Source organism: Rhinatrema bivittatum, chromosome 5 (assembly GCF_901001135.1).
Source record: "Rhinatrema bivittatum chromosome 5, aRhiBiv1.1, whole genome shotgun sequence".
Lineage (NCBI taxonomy): Eukaryota > Metazoa > Chordata > Amphibia > Gymnophiona > Rhinatrematidae > Rhinatrema > Rhinatrema bivittatum.
Genome location: NC_042619.1, coordinates 73976156 through 73997131, shown reverse-complemented (window position 1 = coordinate 73997131; position 20976 = coordinate 73976156). Strand labels below are relative to the sequence as shown.

Below are 20976 nucleotides of genomic sequence, written 5' to 3'. Positions count from 1 at the left end.
AATGGACTTCTCCTCCAAGAACTTATCCAAACCTTTTATAAATCCAGCTACACTAACTGCACTAACCACATCCCCTGGCAACAAATTCAAGAGCTCAATTAAGTGTTGAATGAAAAATAATTTTCTCCAATTAGTTTTAAATGTGCTGCATAGTAATTTCATGGAGTGCCTCCTAGTCCTATTATCTGAAAGAGTAAATAACCAATTAACATTTACCCATTCTAGACCTCTCATGATTTTAAAAGCCTCTATCATATCCTGCCTCAGCCATCTCTTCTCCAAGCTGAACAGCCCTAATCTTTTTAGTCTTTCTTCATAGAGGAGCTGTTCCATCCCCTTTATCATTTTGGGGCTTCACAGTACACTGCCTGTATGTTTCTTGGCTATTATGATTCACATTTGGCGATTCAGTGGAAAACTATGAGAACTTTCCCTACACTTCTCTAGAATTATGCCATAAATTGCAGAAATCTTAAAGGCTGATTTTAAAAGCCCTAACCGTGCCAAAGCCAGGAGATATGAACGTGTGACGGGCCGGCGCACGCCGCATTGTTGTGACCTCAACGTAGGTTGTGGATCCTTGGCCTGAGTTGGGATTGACATCACCTGGAAGGAAGACCACCCACAGGTTCCCAAAGTCAGGAGGCGAGGCTGGTGGACGACAGGGGCCGGTTGGCTGAGGCTTCACCACTACCAACCCCGTTCCCTGCAGGTTGAGCCCTTGGGTTCCGGGGGCCGGCTGAACTTAGGTAGGCCCCTGTGATGAAGTTCCGACGAGTGACAATCTGAGTCCTGGGCATGCAGCGAGCAAGAGGCATGAGGTCCGGTCCAAAGTCAAAGCCAGAGGAATCTGTCTGAGGGAGAAGGAGCAGGAGCTGGAACAAGGTGGGAACAGGTACTTGGAAGGCAGGAACCGGCACAGGGATGACAGGAACAGGAACAAGCACGGCATCACAAGACATCAAGAGCAGACTTGTTGCCAAGTCGCCAGAGGGACGTCAGCTGCGGGTTTTTAAATGGCAGAGCCCTGACATCAGCGGGAAGGGCTGGCAGCGTCTTCCTGCCGCGGGCCATAAGAACATAAGAAATTGCCATGCTGGGTCAGACCAAGGGTCCATCAAGCCCAGCATCCTGTTTCCAACAGAGGCCAAACCAGGCCACAAGAACTTGGCAATTACCCAAACACAAAGAAGATCCCATGCCACTGATGCAATTAATAGCAGTGGCTATTCCCTAAGTAAATTTGATTAATAGCCATTAATGGACTTCTCCTCCAAGAACTTATCCAAACCTTTTTTGAACCCAGCTACACTAACTGCACTAACCACATCCTCTGGCAACAAATTCCAGAGCTTTATTGTGCGTTGAGTGAAAAAGAATTTTCTCTGATTAGTCTTAAATGTGCTACTTGCTAACTTCATGGAATGCCCCCTAGTCTATTATCCAAAAGCATAAATAACAGATTCACATCTACCCTTTCTAGACATCTCATGATTTTAAACACCTCTATCATATCCCCCCCTCAGCCGTCTCTTCTCCAAGCTGAAAAGTCCTAACCTCTTTAGTCTTTCCTCATAGGGGAGCTGTTCCATTCCCCTTATTTTGGTAGCCCTTCTCTGTACCTTCTCCATCGCAACTATATAGCCATGCCTATTAACTTTCAGGAAAAGACTTAAAACCTGGCTCTTTCTCCAAGCCTTCCCTGAACCACCAGACAATCACTAGCTGGCCTTCTTTCTTACGAAGCCTGTCACTCCGTTTCTCAAAGAAAAAAATAAATGGACTCTTAGACTTCAGATTAAAGCACCGTTCTTAAGTTTGTAACTTGTACTCTACGGTAAAATTACTTTACTGGCCTTTTCTTCTTTCCAGCTTGTTGCAAGCTTCCAAGTTCCCGCCCACTGTTGATTGTAACTTTGACTTATTCCTGCTTTGGTTATCTTTCGTTTACGTGAATTTGTTACTCTAGTTTTTTCCCTCTGTTAAACTGTAAACCGATCCGATATGGTAATCTACTATGAAGGTCGGTATATAAAATTGTTAAATAAATAAATAAATCTTTTTTGAGATGTGGCGACCAGAATTGTACACAGTATTCCAGGTGTGGTCTCACCATGGAGCGGTATAGAGACATTATGACATTTTCTGTTTTATTAACCATTCCCTTCCTAATAATGCCTAACATTCTGTTTGCTTTTTTGACTGCTGCAGCACACTGAGCCGACGATTTTAAAGTATTATCAACTATGATGCCTAGATATTTTTCCTGGGTGGTAGCTCCTAATATGGAACCTAACATTGTGTAACTACAGCAAGGGTTATTTTTCCCTATATGCAGCACCTTGCACTTGTCCACATTAAATTTCATCTGCTATGGCGCTGAGATGTACTCTTACAGAAGATGTAGCTAGGCCCGAGTCAGAAATGAATAGCAAGTATGTTAGTAAATGCCTGAGCTTACAAGATCCAAGGCATTCTGACACCACTTGGAATACTTTTCCATTTAAAGGCACTGTTTTTTCCAGTTGAGTGCTTCCTATCCAAAACCCCTGAGTTTTCAATGTTTCTGGGCAAAGACAACAAATTTAGATTGTAAGCCCTCTGGGGATAGGGAAACACCTATAGTACCTGAATGTAATCCACTTTAAAGTACCTGAAAAAATGGAATATAAAATAAATAAATACTGTAAAAACAATTACTGAGCATTTAATATCCATGCCATTAGGCTGAGGAATGGAAGATTCAGATGATATAGCATTTCTTCATCTTAAGTTAGCAAGGCAGGATCCGACCTCAGACGTATGGGGGGACTGCCGAAAAGATGTATGAGATACGCAAACTACATCTGTCTGGGCCAAGCTGGAGCTATGAGGATCAAGCAAGCATGGAATTGCAGCAGCTTTTGGTGATCAGTGGTATCAGCAGAAAGCACACATAAGGCTTGTCCCCCAATTGAGCAGGAAAGCATCTTAAACTAACCCGAGATTGCTGGGGAGAACTGAGCAAAATTTGTGGAGCTTTCTGTTCTTCTCCAACACAAATAGTCGACCGAATGCAGACTCCATTAAGTCGAATAATTTTGTTGGCTGCTAATTGTTGCAAAGCCAACTCTTGTGGTCAAAACGCTTTGCTGAGGCTATCCGCCAGCGTGTTGGAGATCCCTAGAAGACAGGTGGCTTTGTAGGGCAGCACAATTCCTGGCTGCTCAATGTCAAATACATAAGGCTTCCTGGTAGATAGTCTTTGACCTTGTATCTCCTTGCTTGTTGACATAAAATATAGCAACTTTGTTGTCAGTTTGAATCAAGATGTTCTTTCCTTGAAAAAGATGAGTGAACATCAGAATATATCTGATTGCTCTTAGTTCTAGCAGACTGACCTAAAAGTGGTTTTTCTTGAGAGACTATGTATCCTGGGCAATGTTCCCTCTAAGGTTTGGTGGTTGCGTGCAAATATTTTTACTCGTGAGCAAATACTTTTTGTTTCATTACCTTGTCATCATTTTCTTTGATGCAAAAAGCCTATCAATTTTATGCTCACAGCAACCCAAATCTTAACAGATCGTCTTGTGCAGGGTCAGCAACACTTCTTCCCGAGAGGTTGTTGTGACTAGCCAATCGTCCAGGTATGGGGAAAATCTGAATTCCCTGGTATCGCAGGTGTGCCGCTTCTACTGTTACACATTTTGGTGAAGACTCTTCAAGCTACTGACAAGCCAAATGGGAATATATTGTATTGATAATGGGAAGAATCCACCTTGAAGCAAAGATAGCACTAGTGGGAAGGATGGATGGGTATATGAACGAATATGTACATCTTTCAGATTGAGAGCCCACATCCATTCTTCCTTCTGGATATAGGAAGAATCTTGTTGAGGGAACTCATTTTAAATTTCTCTTGGAATAGATGTTTGTTCAAGAATCTCAAATCTAGAATGAGTCTCAATCTTCCTAATTTCTTGTGGATGAGGAAATATATCAGTAGTAGAAGCTGTGTCCATGGTGGGGCATCGGGAATGGCTTTATTGCCTATTGTTAAGGAGTAATTACATGTCCAGAGAAAGCTGTGTCAAGTGAGATGGATATAGATTGCGAGTCAAGTAATAATGAAGGGATGGTAGCTAGAAGAAACGCAGGACTCCATGATCTTGAGGACCAAGAGGTCCTTGGTTATCTGGCATCACAAACCAAAGAAGCCCTGAATTCTGACCCCCGCATCAGAACAAAGAACTATTTGAGCGTTTGGAAGGATCAAAAATTGGGCCCAGGCTTAGTTTGGGCCTCTTGTATCATTTTAAGCTGATGGCGTTCTTGCTGCCAAGGTATGGCTGGAGGTGGTTGCTGTCATTGAGCTGGAAGAGGCAGTACTGTTATAAAGGACAGAATGAGCATCTCTGAAAATATGGCCTTTTGAAAGAAATGAAGGAGTATCTCAAAGAGGAAGACTGCTCAAGAACTATCGAGAGGGACTGGACTGTCACATTCTGCTCTTTTATTTGAGTATTTCACTGAGCTTTTCGCCAAAAAGCCTGTACCCCAGACAAGGGAAGTCAGTCAGCTTCTCATGTACATCATCTCGGATGCTACTGAATCTAAGCTATGCCATATGTCAAGTTCCAATGAAGGCTGATGAGGTACGTGAAACAGAATCGAATGACTCAAGACAGAACAAAGAAGAAGATGTTTTATGCATTCCTCCATATCCAACAGCGGCTGAGTTAAGTGTCACAGGTTGTAGAAGAGGCTTTAATGTTTCAATGCAGTCATGTAGATATTGCACCACATTGAGATAGGAACAGTAAGCATGGAGCTCCAAAATGTTTTCTGCCCAAAATTGTTTACTAGTCTATTGTATTTGGCTGAATTTGAATGAATTATTGACTTTTTCACCTTTTTTCAGTGTGGACTCAACAGCGACAGACTGGTGAGGTAAGCTGGACGCCTCTGAACCCAGGTGACTTCTGAACTTTATACTTGAGATCTAGCTTTCTGGCTGTAGGCAAGCCAGTAATAGGAGTTTACCACATTCTCATCTGAACAAGTTCAAAATATCATGGACTGGAAGAGACACTGGTTTTGATGGGGGGAACAGTATTTGGAAAAGATCAAAGACCTCCGACCGAGGGTCTTTATAGTAATGCATACTGACACCAAGCGTCTCCCATTTTTCTACAAATTTTGACTAGGTAAGGTCTTCTGGGGGCTATATATGGTCAGGAGGATCTGGACATGGGTCAAACGGTAGACCCGTAGAGCCTTCTTCTGAACAGAATGGTGTGGGTTCACTAATCCAGGACCCAACTTACGAAGGCAGCAAACCAAGGCATCTCTCCAGATTGCCCCAGAGGGGAAATGCTATGGTCTACCACCTCTGACTTGACTCCGCTACAATTGAGTGGGATGATGAAGAGCTTCGTAGCAAGGGTTCTGATGATATGTTCATTCCAATAGGCGAAACTGGGGCTCCAGCCTGTGGGATTGCCGTAGAAGAGGTGGAGAGGAGAGGCTGGATAGTTCCTTCCATCTCCTAAAGGTAAATACATTTTTCAACATATATGCCATCTGGTCAAGTAACTGACGTGTGATCTGACTTAGTATAGGAGGTGGAACATCCTCTATGGCGAAAAGAATGGGTTCCTGCTCCATAATAGGTGGTTTATTGGAGGGGATTGGAACTATGGAACTCCAGTGCCTTCAATCAGAAGCCGAAGGATTGAGGGCTCTTATGTTTGGAGGCAGAAGAGGCAACATGCACCATTGCTTAGAGGATTTATGCTTCTTCAATGCAGGCTCCGATGGCCCCAGAGAATGATGCTGCTTGCTCCGCAACAGAGGACGGCATGCAATACTTGACCCTACAGCTTCGGCCTCTGCTCAACTGTTTACACAGCAAGGGAGATGCTGCTGCACTCCGGAAAGATCTCTTGGGACTCAGAAGAGATTTACGCAACTCGATCTTACAAGCCCTGCAGCACAGGGAATGCAGAGACATCTGTCCACAGGAATAGCAGCTTCTCTGATCATTGTTCAGCTCAAGGCATCAATAGCACAGCTCATGCCTTGCAGATGCAGTTTTTGAAACCACTGACGGTAGATTTCTTTTTGCCAGACATGTTGAAGCGACAAGTTGTTTTTCTTTTTTCTTCTTAGCACTAAAAAGTGCAGTTGTGGGTGCTACAGAGGCAGAGAACAACTAAAAGATGCAAATACTGAAGAAAAATAAAGAATATTGCAGTTTAAGATTTTAGAGGGAGAGTGAGTACATATCCATGCTTGTGCTCAGACAAAAAAATGACTAAGGAGCCTCACAAGTCAACTCCTGCACATGCTTGGTAGAGCCAAAAGCTCTCCTAGCTAAGAGAGGTAAGTCCAATCGATGCCACTGGATGGCACCGAACCAGCCACACATCATGACTAATTCAGCCTGCTTATCAATGGAAAAACTGTTAAATAAAATATGTCATTAATGATCAACTGGTATAACAAATATTCTCTCTTATTAAAGATAGCAGAATCCAAGACAAACATTGCAGAATTACTAACAAACTGGAAGAAAGTGAAAAACAAACAGTTCTTTCAGCTACATTTTGGGGAAGGTCGCATAATCAGCTAACTTCAAGTATTACAGAACTTCCCTGTACTATATTTGACAAAATACAGGAATTAAAAATATACAGTTTTGATGCAGTTCTTGGAGAAGCTTGCACTTCAGGGCAAATAAGGAAGAAGTTACCCTGTTGCATCAAAGGTCATTTACATCATGACAGTGGATGACCTCACAACAGGTAATTTTCTAAGAACAAACATGGCAATAAAACTGGAAGATTCTTTAGTAGTTAATCATCCCAGGTGTGTAAAGTACATAGGATTTCAATCCCATAAGAGTACTTAGATAATTTAGAAGAGAATATAGTGTACATACCACTTCTTTAAGCTTTGCTTCAATTTCTTCAGATGTTAGCTTTTTACTTAGTGGCGTTTTTCTTAACAGCATGTCACAGTAATTGGCAAGCAGTTCAGGGCATTTTGATTCAGGCTGCGTTTTCAATCCCACCCTAATTATGGGAAAATATATTAAATTTAATTAATTTTTGGTATACAATATAATCAGGCTGAATATATAAAACTTCAATGCTTAGAATATAGATCAGATATATAGAACATTTAGTTACTATGGATGGGTAGACTAGATAGTCTATATGGTGTTTTTCTGCCATCATGTTTCTCTGTTGCTGTGATCCAGGATTTTACTCCAATTGTTACAAAATAGGAATAATTAGACCCAGGTGATATTAGTGTTTTGATTAGTATCCTAATTAGTTTTAAACACATGAATATTGTTTATAATGGAGACTTGGAAAACATTTAAATATACAACTATGGGTCAGATGTGTTTATAGGAAAAACACTTTGTACGTCCATAAATGAGAAAACATTTGGGATCTCTCAGACAAAGATAGCTAACACAAGTAATCCTAAAAATTAAACTTAATTTATCAAAATGAAATCCCACAGACAAATCTGTTGCACATTTCAATTAAGTGCTTCTTCAGGTATTTGATGACTGGATTTAGGACTATGCTCCTAATCTTGTAAATATGCTACAATAAAAAAAAAAAAAAAAGCTGTATATTTACTTTGGTAATCCTCATCTGCATGATGCCAGGTGTTTCCTCATTTGACTGCTGTTTCCTTCTGGATTAAGTTAAAGCAACTTACAAATGATTTAATGTTGATATATCAGGCTATATACAAGCCTGGATTTATACACCAGCACAGGATGGAAAAATTCCTGCTCTCTGCAGGACTCCAATTCCATCCCATCACACAGGCCTGAAGCCCCCCCTCCCCTACCCAACCAACTTCTGAACTTTTGCTGTGATGCAGCCAGGCACTACAGTTATGATAGGGCAGCGTGTAAGTGGACTGAATCAGCTCACGGTCTCAGGCTCACAGGCAAAGTGTCCCCAACCCCTCAAGTTTCCTTGCAGGATGTGGAGCCTGTGAGAGCTAGGCCATAAAACTCAGTCCCTGGACACACTACCTTATCATGACTGCAGCGCTAGCACTGGAGCTGCAGCAAAAAAAAATAAAAAAATCAGAAGACCAGATGGAGGAAGGGGGTGGAAACTGCAGGTCCAGAGGGAAGAAATATCTGCCACGGGAGATGGTAGGGAGAGCCTCAGAAAACGAATATGTCTAGGGCGGGGGGGGGGGGGGGGGGTGAGGGAGAGAGGGAGGGAGGTGAGAAGGCAACACATCCAAGCACTGGTAGTGTCTAGGAGGTGGTATTTATTTATTTATTTAACAGTTTTTTATACCGACCTTCATAGTAAATAACCATATCGGATCGGTTTACATTTAACAAAGGGTATAACTGAAGGAACAATTCAGGTAAACAAAAGATAACAATAGATAGGAATAAGTCAAAGTTACAATCAACGGGAATCGAGAACTTGGAAGCTTAACATAAGCTGGAAAGAAGATAAAGGCAGGTAATAATTATAAAATATACGATAGTGAGACAGGGTTAAAGCTTGAAGGTGCTTTAACCTGGAGGTGCCAGACTCCATAGTTCATGAAGATATATATATGCCAAAGGCCGGGTGAGAGTGGAGGGCCGTTAGTGATTGTCTGGTGGATCGGAGAAGGCTTGGTGGAAGAGCCACGTCTTGAGTCTTTTTCTGAAAGTTAAGAGGCAGGGTTCCAATCTGAGGTTTGAAGGGATGTTGTTCCAAATAGATGGGCCTGCAATTGAAAAAGCTCTTTCTTTGGTCGTAGAGCGGCGTGTGGCTTTAGTAGGAGGAAATTGTAGAGTGCCTTTGTGAACATCTCTTGTTGGTCTGATAGAGGAGTGGAGTTTGAATGGGATTTCCAGGTCGAGTTGAAGTTGATGATGGATGGTTTTCTGTATTAGGGTGATTGATTTGTATAGGATTCTAAAATTTACTGGTAACCAATGTAGGTTTCTGAGGATGGGTGAGATGTGTTCACTGCGGCTGGTGCTGGTCAGCAGTCTCGCTGCCGCATTTTGTATCATCTGCAGTGGTTTGGTAGTAGATTTGGGAAGGCCTAGGAAGAGGGCACTGCAGTAGTCTATTTTGGCAAACAGTAGCGCTTGGAGGACTGTCCTGAAATCATGGAAAAATAGTAGTGGTTTAAGTCGTTTTAGAACCTGTAGTCTGTAGAAGCAGTCTTTGGAGGTTGTGTTGACCATTTTCTTTAAGTTTAGTCGATTGTCTAGTATTGCCCCAAGGTCTCTAACATGCTTACATGTAATGTGGGAATTGTGTGGTGATGGTGGCGGAAAATTGTTTTCATTTGAGGAGATGAGGAGTAGCTCCGTCTTTGAGGCATTGAGAACCAGGTTTAAGCTGTTAAGTAGATTGGTGATGGAAAGAAGGCAGTTGTGCCAATAAGTGAGAGCTTTTGAGATAGATTCTGTTATAGGGATTAGAATCTGCACGTCGTCTGCGTACAAATAATGAATTAGGTTGAGATCCGTTAACAGTTGACAGAGGGGGAGGAGGTAAATGTTAAAGAGGGTGGGAGATAAGGAGGATCCTTGTGGTACACCCAGGGTTGAATTTGTTAGGGGAGATTCTTTATTATTGATTTTGACTTTGAAAGTTCTATTGCTGAGGAAGGACTTGAACCAGTTGTGGGCTGAACCAGAGATGCCGATATCTGCAAGGCGATCCAGAAGGATGGAGTGGTTGACGGTATCAAATGCCGCCGAGATGTCTAACAAGACTAATAGAAAGGAATGTCCTTTGTCTAACCCCATTATGGTATGGTCTGTAAGTGAGATGAGGAGGGTTTCCGTGTTGCGTGATTTGCGGAAACCATATTGCGAAGGATATAGGATATTGTGGTCCTCTAGATATTCAGAAAGCTGGGTGTTTACTAGTTTCTCCGTAAGTTTGGCAACGAATGGGAGATTAGAAATGGGTCTGAAATTCGCCAGAACATTGGGATCTAAATTGTGTTTCTTGAGGAGGGGCTTGAGTGAAGCGTTTTTTTAGACTGTCTGGGTAATTTCCTTGAGTTAGCAGGCCGTTTATGATACTTGTCAGAGGTCCAGAGATCGTGTTCGGGATGAGAAGCAGGAGTTTCGATGGGATGTTATCCGCTGGATGGCTAGACGGTTTCTGTTTTCTTAAGAGGGATTCAATCTCTTTGGTGGAAATGGGTTCGAAACTGTCGAACTTGGGTCTACTGAGGGCACTGGATTTCTCTCCTGACTTGAGAGGTGTAGTATTTGGAGGGAGGAGGGCGAGGGTATTTAGAATCTTCTGTTGAAAAAATGAAGCGAGCTCATTAGCCTTGGATAGAGCTTGTTCATCTGGAATAGATGGAGGGGTTGATTTCGTGATTTGTGTTACGTAGGCAAATAGGGCCTGGGCGTCATACTGGAAGTGGTGTATTTTGTTGGCGTAGTATTCCTTTTTTTTTTGTAGAATAGAAGTCCTGTAGTGATGTAAGAATCCCTTGAATGTTGAGAGGGTAGATGTGTTGGGGGTTTTGCGCCATCTATTTTCTTTATGGCGTAATTCCTTTTTCATCTGTTTTAGTTCAGTGCTGAACCATGGTTGATTTCCCTTTTTTGTTGGATTGATTGTTTTAGAGACTAATGGGCACCATTTGTTTGCAACTGCTTCTGTAATCTTGTGCCAGGAGGATAGGGCTGAGTCAGGATTAGATTGGTCTAAGTTAGAGAGTTCTTTGGAGAGCTGCTCGCTAAGTATATCCGATGGACATGCTTTCCTGAATTGAATGGTAGAGAGGTGCGGAGAGGAGAGTGTCTGTTTGTATGTGGAGAAGGAAGATTCAATCAGGAAATGGTCAGATCAAGGGATAGGGGTACATGTGGGTTCTTTTGTGCAAGTGAAATTAGAGTTGATGAATATCAGATCTAGAGTGCGTCCAGCTTTGTGTGTGGGGCTGTTGATGGTCTAGGTGAATCCCATTGCACTGAGGGTGGTGAGGAGGGCTTCGCAGTTCGCAGAGCGGGGTATAGCATCTGTATGGAGGTTGAAATCACCCATGATCATTGTTGGTAGGTCTCCGTTAATGTGTTTCACAATTGATTCTATGAGGGGTGAGGGGTCTGTTTCTAGAATTCCCGGGGGAGCGTAGACTAACAGTATTTGTAGGTGTTTTGACTTGACTAAACCCAGTTCCAATTTGGACTCAGTCTTGATTGTATGTGCGGTCAGTCTGAGTTCTTTCTTTGTGGCTAGAAGAAGTCCGCCTCCTCTTTTTTGGTGTCTGTGGAAGGTGAAAATGTCATATGTCTGGATAGGTAGTTGGTTGGTTAAGGCAATGTCCGAATTTTTTAACCAGGTTTCTGTGATGGCACAGATGTCTGGGTTGGAATCCAGGAGGTAATCATTGAGGATATGTGTCTTTTTAGTTAAGGTATAATGTAATAGTACATTAACTACTGTTGGGGGTACACAAAGTTATCTTATTTTATTTATTTAAAAAGATTTGTTACCCGTTCATATCCATGGTTCAAAAAGAGGTACAAGTTAAAACGTACATAAAAACTAAATATAAACCATAAAATCAAAAAGACTGCATAGAAAAATAATCTCTCTCAAAAGAGAATCAAGATATAAACCATGCTAAAGAACAAAAAGGCTGCTTGATTACAATAAATAATTCCTGCCAAATAGTCAATAGCCACGGTGAGCAAAAAAATCTTAGGATAACCCTGCAGCCTTGTCACCCTTATTTAAACGCTTGCAGATTGTGCTAATACATACAACTGAGGGGAGGGAGGGCATTGTGTGTTCTAGGAAACAGCGGTTATTCTAAATAAAACAGCAAGCAATATGCAGCCTAGAGACCAAAGCGATACAGTTATCAAGAAGCTAGGGATTGGGACTGGATCAAGATGGTTGCCACAGAATAATAAATACATTTAAAAAACTTTTAAATTTAGCTACAATGGGTAAAAAGAATGGCTAGACCCAAGCATAGCCTTCCATGTCCAGGAGCAAATCTACCAGCAGCCTGATGGATCAGTTTATGGTCACCATAAAGTTTTGAGAAATCCTGGAGAGAAAGTCCTTGGAGTTACTGCCAAATACGATGTCAGCAGATTCTCTAGACATTACACTGAGTCCCAGGGAACGTGAACTGCCACCAGCATCAGTAGTGAGGCATCATTCTACAACAGCACCCTCATGTGTCTTGGTTGACATGTTGGATCTGCAGCAGGGGCAGGAGTGAGCCATGTGGAGGATTGTTCTTACTGGGTTTCTTGCAGTAGGGCAGAAATGTGAAGGGAGTGTAGTGGAAATAGGAATACAGGAGTAAGTTTTCCTGGAGGTATTGTGGAAATCAGCCTGAGGAAGAAGGAAAGCCATGGAAACCTCTGAATTCAATCAGAGGACCAGGGATAGATATCTGCAGGAAGACAGCAGATTAAAAAAACCAAAAAACTTAGGTTAGTTGTCTCTACCCTTCAAGCCATTAGTCTCTAGGAGGTATCTAAGACAGTGGTTTATGTTTCTGGCAACATGAGAATTAACTAAACAACCTAAGTGGAGTAAAAACTTGACTGATGAAGGCGGAGCTTCTGAATTAACTCTCCAGGAAAGCTACTTAGGCTTAAGGGGTTGGTGATGTTGGCGTACAATCCTAAATCAGATAGTTATACATAGGGTACCAGTTTTAAATATGAAACTGCTGTAATGGGGTGGAGATGGGTACCTTTTAGGACTGTTATTTTGGGATGGCTATTAAAATGTTATATTATTTGGTTTAACATTCTGGCTTAATTTAATGTTTTGTGTAATTTTTGTTGCCATATGTGTATATCGCTTTGGAAATTTTATTATAAAAGTAGAAAAGGGTGAGAGAGAGCATGGGAGGTAAGAGAGCAGGGGGGGATGCTTGAGTGTGGGTTTCAGAGAGACAGCCTATATGAGGAGATTGTGAAGGAGTGTGTGTGAGAGAGAGATTGAGAGCTCATGTGTATGAAAAAGGGATCATGTGTATGTGAGGGTGCTAGCCTGTGTGAAGGGATTGTGTATGTGTGAGACAGAGCCTGTGTGAAGGGGTGCGTGAGAGAGAGACGTATGCCTGAGTGAGGATGTATGTGTGAGAGAGAAATGGAGCTTGTGAGGGTGTGTATGCGAGAGGGCCCTGATTGAGGGGATGTGTGTGTGCCAGAGAGTAAGGGAGCCTGTATGTGTGTATGTGTACTAGAGAGAGGGAGCATGTGTGTGAGAGAGGGAGGGACAGAGGGAGCCCTGTGTGAGGGGCAGTACTGAAAATGGGGTCAAACTCTGGGACTGGTGATAAAGTGGAAGGGGTTGAGCCTAGAGGTGGAGGGGAGAGATACTGGCAAGTGGAGGAGAGTGGAAGGGGTTGAGCCTAGAGGTGGAGGGGAGAGATACTGGCAAGTGGAGGAGTTTGAGCCTGAGAGACAAAAGTGGCCAGGGGAGTAGGGAGAGTGAGTGGAAGGGACACTCTTACAGTGAATTTCTAGGGAAATTCTGCTCAAAATATTTAAAACTCTGCATTCCTTAAGTAATAACTTTTTTCTGTATTAATTTAAAATGTAGTTAAAGACTGTCATGTAAATTGTGTTATTTTGACCAATATAAAGTTTGCAGAATTTTAAGTTTTTGTGTGCAGAATTCCCCCAGGAGTAACTTGTGCACACAGTGGGAGATACACAATGCCACGGGTGGCTTATAAAGTCTGCTCAGTGCAAGCCAGCCCAATTTGTGCGCATCTCTCCCGGTTTTGGTGCACACAGGCCTTTTAAAATTCGCCTTTAACAGTTCGCCTGGTCATGATCCAGACCAAGGCAACAGTAACATAGTTCAAGTCAGTCAGTGAGGGACATTGTTTGAAAGAGGCAAGTCTTAAATCCGCTCATTGAGGTTCTTTTTACTGGTCATTTTGAAGAGGCAGAAAATAAAGGAGTCTTCACTTTGCTGGAAGGGGGTTAGCACTGCAAACCTTTGTTTTGGGTTCTGCAGAGGTAGTAGAGCAACTAAATAGTAAGAACGTGAAGAAAATTACAGAAATAATAAAGATATAGAAAAAGTTATCTGGAGAGACTGAGTACACATCCGTGCTGTGCTTTAACAAATATGACTGAGAAGGCTTTTGAAGCAATGCCCGCGTAGGAACTTCTGCATACACTCATTACAGCCAAAAGCTCTACTAGCTAGGAGGGACGAGTTTGTTTGGTGCTGCTGGATAACGTCATCCACATGTCCTAGCTAATTCAGCATGTTTATAGACAGAAAAATCAAGGTAAATTTAGACTATCAAAATTTCTCCAGCTGGTTTCCCCAATTAAACTTAGTCATTTAACTGGGAAAAATAAGCAATACCCAGCTAAAATAATTATTAAAAATATAACAAAGCTGGGAATCCTGATCTCTCTCCCTCCTGATGAGCTCCCTCCTTCATATTGACAAAATAAAAAAATAAAAAAAAATACCCCAATATGCCTCTTTTCCCTAACCTTCTCCTTCCCAGACACCGCTAAAAACAAATTGCATGTGCCACCACTCCTCCCTAATTTTTACTTCCCACATCTGATACAACAACAAGGGATCCCCTCTCACTTCCCTCATCTGATAAAGATTCCTCTCCCATACTGCTGACTCCCAAAGGCCACCCCAGAAAAATTCACAAACTCACTGGAGGGAGCTGGTAGATGGACTTGCTCCTCCTTCCAGCCGGCCTGGCTTCCCTCATTGCTCTGACTGATATTTTGTGTGCACAAATTTACAGGCCGATACAGTACAGTGCACTCCGACGGAGCACACTGTTAGCCTGCTCTTGGACGCGCGTTTTCCCTTACCCCTTATTCAGTAAGGGGAGAAAAACGCACGTCCTAATAGCGCCCCCAACATGCAAATGCATGTTGATGGCCCTATCAGGTATTCCTGCGTGAAACAGAAAGTAAAAATGTGCAGCCAAGCCGCACATTTTACTTTCAGAAATTAGCGCCGACCCAAAGGTAGGCGCTAATTTCTTCCGGCACCGGGAAAGTGCACAGAAAAGCAGTAAAAACTGCTTTTCTGTGCACCCTCTGACTTAATATCATGGCGATATTAAGTCTGAGGTCCTGAAGAGTAAAAAAAAGTTTAAAAAAATATTTTGAATTTGGCCCGCGGCTGTCTGGCCAAAAACCGGACGCTCAATTTTGCCGGCGTCCGGTTTCCAAGCCCATGGCTGTCAGCGGGCTTGAGAACAGACGACAGCAAAATTGAGCGTCGGCTGTCAAACCCACTGAAAGTCACCGCTCCGGGCTAAAAGGAGGCAATATGGACGCGCTAGTGTCCCTAGCGCCTCCTTTTGCCCGATTCTACCGCACCACCTCATTTGAATACTGTATCGTGCGCACCGGCAAGTGGCCGGTGCGCGCGCCGGGAAAGCGGGCGTTCGTCCACTCTCCCACGTTTTTACTGAATCGGCCTGTATGCTAGTTAGAAGGGAGCAGATGTTAAACTGTGCACTTTTAATCAGCTGTCAATATTAGTCAGTTAACAGTTTGGAATATTGACCTCGAAGTTTTTAATTTCTGTATATTAGATATTTGGAAATGTTTTCTTGCTTTTCTTTTTCTTGATGTCCCATGTGATTTTATTTCAAGATGTTTGTTTTAAAAATTTAACTGAAATATAATAAATAAAATTAAAACAAAAGAATCAAGGGATTACTGTGCTATGGCAATATATATTTATATTTTACCTTGGGACTTTATTAGTAGTTCAAATCAAGTTTCATTTAAGTACAGTAGGTATTTTCCTATCCCCAGAGGGCTTACAATCTAAGTTTTGATTGTACCGGAGATGATGAAATGAGTTGCCCAAGGTCATTTTATTTTATTTATTTATTTATAATTTTTATATACCGAAATTCTTGTATTGGATACAAATCAGTCCGGTTTACATAGAACGGCAAACTGCCCTGGTCTTAAAAGACCGACCGGGGCTTAATACAAGGAACAATGAACAATAAACAGTAGGTATCCGTAAACTTATACAGTTAACAGGTTAGACAGCAAACTGATAAATACAGCTTGAGAAAACAATAACCAATTAATAACAATAAAGTCAAATTGACAGTGGCTGCGGTGTGGTATTAACAAGAAAAAGATGTACAAGGTGGGGGGGGGGGGCCGAGGATGAGGAGGAGGGACTAGGTAGGAAAGGGAGGGTGGGGCCGAGGATGAGGATGAGGAAGAGGATGAGGAAATGGGGTGTAAGACTGGTGGGACGCATTCTCAGGGGGGAGCAGAGGGGAGGCGATGAAAGGATGGGAGGCGAGAAGGGGTGGGGGCTTGAAGTAAAGGGAGCAGATCAAGAGGGACTAGTTACATCAGTTACATCAGGAGGGCCTATTTACAATCAAGAGGTCATAAGCAACATCAGCATGATTTGAAACTTGGCTTTCCTGTTTCTTAGCATGCTGCTCTAACTACTATCAAATAAATAAAATGTATTGCTCAAAAATACTTACATTATGAAAATACTCCCAAGTTTGCTTTGAACATATCTATGGATATTGAGTCATTATATTCTAGTATTCCGCAGAGGCTACTATTCAATTGAACAGATCTTGGAGTCCTGGGTGGAGAAGAGAATTCCTACCCATTTTTTTAGTACAATTGGCATCAATTGCTTTAAACGAGAAATTATTTTTTGTTCAAAGATGAATTTTTCCATCAAATTCATGGAACTGCCATGGGGACCACTATGGCCCCCGATTTGGCGTATTTATCTGTCACTTCTTTTGAAGAGCAATATGTATACACATCATCTTTGTTTAAGTTTGTTAAAAGTGTGGTGTCGTTAAATTGGCAACATTTTTATTATTTGGTCAGGATTGCATATGAGTTTTGAAAAATTCTTTGAACAGTTAAATCAATGTGATGCCAATTTGAGGATTACATACAATATACATACCTATCTTATTTCTTTTTTGGATATGAAGATACATATTGATGGGGGGGTTCTCACCACTGAATTACATAGAAAAGTGACTGATAAAAATAGTTTCTTACATTTTAGTAGTTTCCATACCAAACATATCAGGGAAAACATCCCGATCAGTCAATTTTTTCGAGTCAGACGAATTTGTTAAAAAATGGAGGATTTTAAGAAACACGCTGAGATCTCCGCAAAAGGTTTTTAGCGAGAGTGTATCCTGATCATGTGGTGTGTCAGGCTTATAAAAGAGCACGATTTATTAATCAGGATCTTCTCTTGACCCCGCGGAAGTCTCCAGATTCTCCTTCATTAGTTTGTGTTTTGCCATTCTTTAATAGAATAGGGGACCTGATCCAGATTATTAAAAAGCATTGGCATTTAGTGCAGGGTTTTTCAGGTCTAAATGATTTACCAGTTTTTTCTTTTCATAAATCAAGAAATTTGAGAGATATTTTGGTGCATTCAAATGTGGTGTCAGAGTATAATTGATAGATCATTGATAGGACATGGTCCCTGTATGAACTGTGGGATATGTAGGTTATCTTTATCAATAAAGTCCTTTGTTCATCCTGTGTCGGGAAAGGAGGTTTTTTAAATCAAGGACAACGTGTCAATCAGCATCAGTTATTTATATTGCTCGGTGTCTGTGTAATCTTTTCTATGTGGGTAAAACCTCTAGAAAAATTAAGACACGTATTATGGAACATTGTAGTAGGATTTGTAACGCAGTTGACAACGCCCCTTTGGTGGAACATTGGCAACAAAATTTGCACTCTGTGGACGATCTTCATTTTTTGTTGTTCAACAGATAATAAGCAGAAGGGGTGGCGATATTAATAAGATCTTGTTACAAGCGGAACAGCGGTGGACCTTTTTTTTTTTTTTTTTTTTTGAGAACTTTGGCCCCAACTGGTTTGAATGAGAAGGTTGATTGGGTGGCATGTTTTTTAAATTTGTGATCTATGATTGGCCCCTCTATACTATAAAAGTGGATTGGATGGCGTTAGTCATCTGTTGCATAGATGGCATGGTGACTCCAACGTGGTAAATGTTGAAAGAGATGTATAGGTGTGGATTATGTGACAAATAGAAGGAAGGCTGTCTTTGTTGGTATACATGAGTTTATACAATCGGGATTTGAGGTTTGTTTTTTGAAAATGTATTTTATGTCAAAATGATCTGATCTCATGCTTGCCTGCCTCAAAACCCTTGTTTTGAGGCAGGCAAGCAGATACAAGTCTTGTATCTGCTTAAATAAGACCCTATTATATTGGGTCATATAGAGCTGATAAGACGCAATTCTAGAGATGAGCATTGCTCCCTGGAAGACACAGCGACCAATGGCATCTAGAAATTTCTGTTCCTTGCCTGGGGGGAAGGAAGTATGAGGTTTTGATGATCTTGCTCTTTTCTGGACAGATTCTACAACCACAGATTGGTGATCCAATTGAGGTTTGTGAAAACCTGGAGCTGTCTGGACGAGATAGGTGGTGTCAACTTTTCTGTGGACTGGGGCCACAGAGCCAGGATGTTCCCAGTTCTTTTTGAGGAGATCCAGAAGAACCTGGTGGATAGGGATGGAGGATATTTCCTTGGGAACATCCAGGAATTGTAACAGCTCCATCATGTGATGCCTGTCATCTTGTTCAGTCTGCAATTGGAAGGGAACCAATTCAGACATCTCCTTCACAAAATTTATAAAGGAAAGGTCCTCTGGAGGAGAACGCTTTCTGCTTTCAGTAGGTGAAGGTGGTGAAGGCAAATCCTCGGTGTCTGGTGATGAATCATCAGTCCAGATATCGTAGGGATCAGCACCTTTTCCTCTAGGAGCTAGAGGAGGACGGGGTGGTGGGATCCCTGAAGGTCCTGGTCTAGGCTCCGAAGGACTGAGTGGAGGCACCGATGAAGGCATCGAGGGCATCGATGGATGGCTCGGTGATGCCGACAGATGTATCGGCACCGATGGGTAGATTGGTGGCATTGAGGGATGTATCGGCATTGATGGCTGAGGCATCGGCAGAACTCCTTATGGAGGGATGCGGAACAGTTTCTCCTCCCGATGACAAAGCAAGCGGGGAGAGCACTGGAGCCATCGGTTACCCGGGCTCCATCGGCGGAAAAGCGGCCATGAGCGCTTCCATCCTCGAGAGCAAGGTGCCAACCCTGCTGGAATCGGGTCAGTGGTCTGTTCCACAATCGGTACCCAGTGTCTGTGCAGGAGGAACCTGGAATCGATGCATTGCCTTGTCGATGGCCTCCTGAACCATCCGGTCCAGTTCTTCTCGGAGACCTGGAGCAAGCAGCCCTGGCTCCGGAACAGAAGGAGGCAGAGCTCCAGATACCCTGTCGGGAGAGGGTTGCCTTGGTGACCCGGTCGCTGAAAAGGTTGATGCATTTTCTGGATTGGGGTTTTTTCGACGGCGGCTCGGACAATGGCGAGGTCGATGATTTCGCTCTCTCGATGGTCCGAGACTTTCGATGCCGGTGGCGATGTTTATCTCTACGGTCCCCACGATCCTGAGGGGGAGTAGAGGGTGCTGAAGGCCGAGAATTCATCGATGCTGGAAGGTCACCGGCCAAAGGTCGATGCTGGTGCGAAGTTGACTGTGCCGGTTCTGACGACATTGATGCAATAGACGGCGTCTAGGTTTGAGCACGGAAGAGAAGTTCCATTTTCTCCATTTTAGCCTTGCGATCTTTTGGTGTCATTAGGGCACATTTGGTGCAGGTTAGGACATCGTGCTCACATCCGAGACACATTACACAGACTTTGTGAGGGTCTGTGATGGACATGGTGCGATTCCAGTCCGGGCACTGACGGAACCCCGACGCCATGGCCATGAAAAAATTGAGCCGCAGTACGGTCGATGGCCAGGGCCAAACTCGACAGTAATCGACAGAAAACGGGTAAAACACTTACCGGAGTACCACGGCTTGACAAAGTTAAAGGAGGGACCCCTGTGGGGTTAATTAATTTTTAGTAATTCCATGAGGAAAATTCCTGTCAGGAATCTCTACAGAGCTCCTTAACCGCATGGCTACTGCTGTGCGGAAAAAAGAAGACTGAAGGGGGACCCCTGCTGGCTATAGGGTTAGTGCCATGCTGGGCATGCCCAGTAGGGGCCAGTCAAAGTTCTAGAAACTTTGACAGAAGTGTTCCGTGATTGGGCTCCATCCTGTGATGTCACCCATATGAGGACTACCATCCTGCTTGTCCTGTGAGAAAGCATATAATTTAATAAGCATTGAGTTACTATATACAATAGAGGCTTGACTTATTCAACAGGCTGGAGATTGAGTGTGTGTTGGGTGGTAACTGTGTTCGTTTACCTATCCAATGCTGTCTCTATAGGTTTGTTGGAATAGCCAAGTAGCCAACTATTTGGTTAGTTGAAAGATTTTTTTTTAATGAGATTTTGGTAATATGGATAAATAAAGATGAAAAATGATGAATTGTTTATATGGCACTTTATTATTTTGAGAGTGAACACTCTCATAGCAAAATGTGAAACCAAAGCCCATGGGACAGACAATTTTTGTGAATATTGGGACCTTCAACATGGCATAGAAGCTATGAATAATCAACTCATGTTTTCTTTTTCTTTTTTTTTTAATAGCATGTAGCTGCTAAGCACTTTCAACATTGATCCTACAAAGTCCCTACTTTTTAATTTTCTTTTTTATAAATGCAACTAAAAATAGAGCATAACTAAAATACTTAGCTCTGTAAATTGCAGTAAAATGACTGCCATGAAAGAGTAGAGTCAGTATCCAAAATAGTCGTTCCTCCCAGATAGCAGTAGTGAGCAATTCATTGTTCAAAATTTCTCAGAGATACTGAGAGAGTCACATTTTGATGCTCTGAAAAGCAGCATATTAAAAGGAGTTCCCCTGATGCTGGAAAATTTCTGAAACATAGTACATGCTGGGATGTACTACTATTTTGGACAATGAACTACTCACAGCAGCTATCAGGAAGGAACCACTATTTTGGATGCTGATT

At 42.4% G+C, this 20976-nt stretch overlaps 1 protein-coding gene across 3 annotated transcripts in view; it reads right to left on the bottom strand.

The window, feature by feature from the left end:
* Positions 1-20976, bottom strand: part of CUL5 (cullin 5) — a 281644-nt gene that overhangs the window by 88764 nt on the left and 171904 nt on the right. For all 3 annotated transcript variants that reach the window (XM_029602461.1, XM_029602459.1, XM_029602460.1), the window contains one exon: positions 6923-7055. In XM_029602461.1, coding sequence (XP_029458321.1) covers positions 6923-7055 — 133 coding nt within the window. The remainder of the gene's footprint in view (positions 1-6922; positions 7056-20976) is intronic.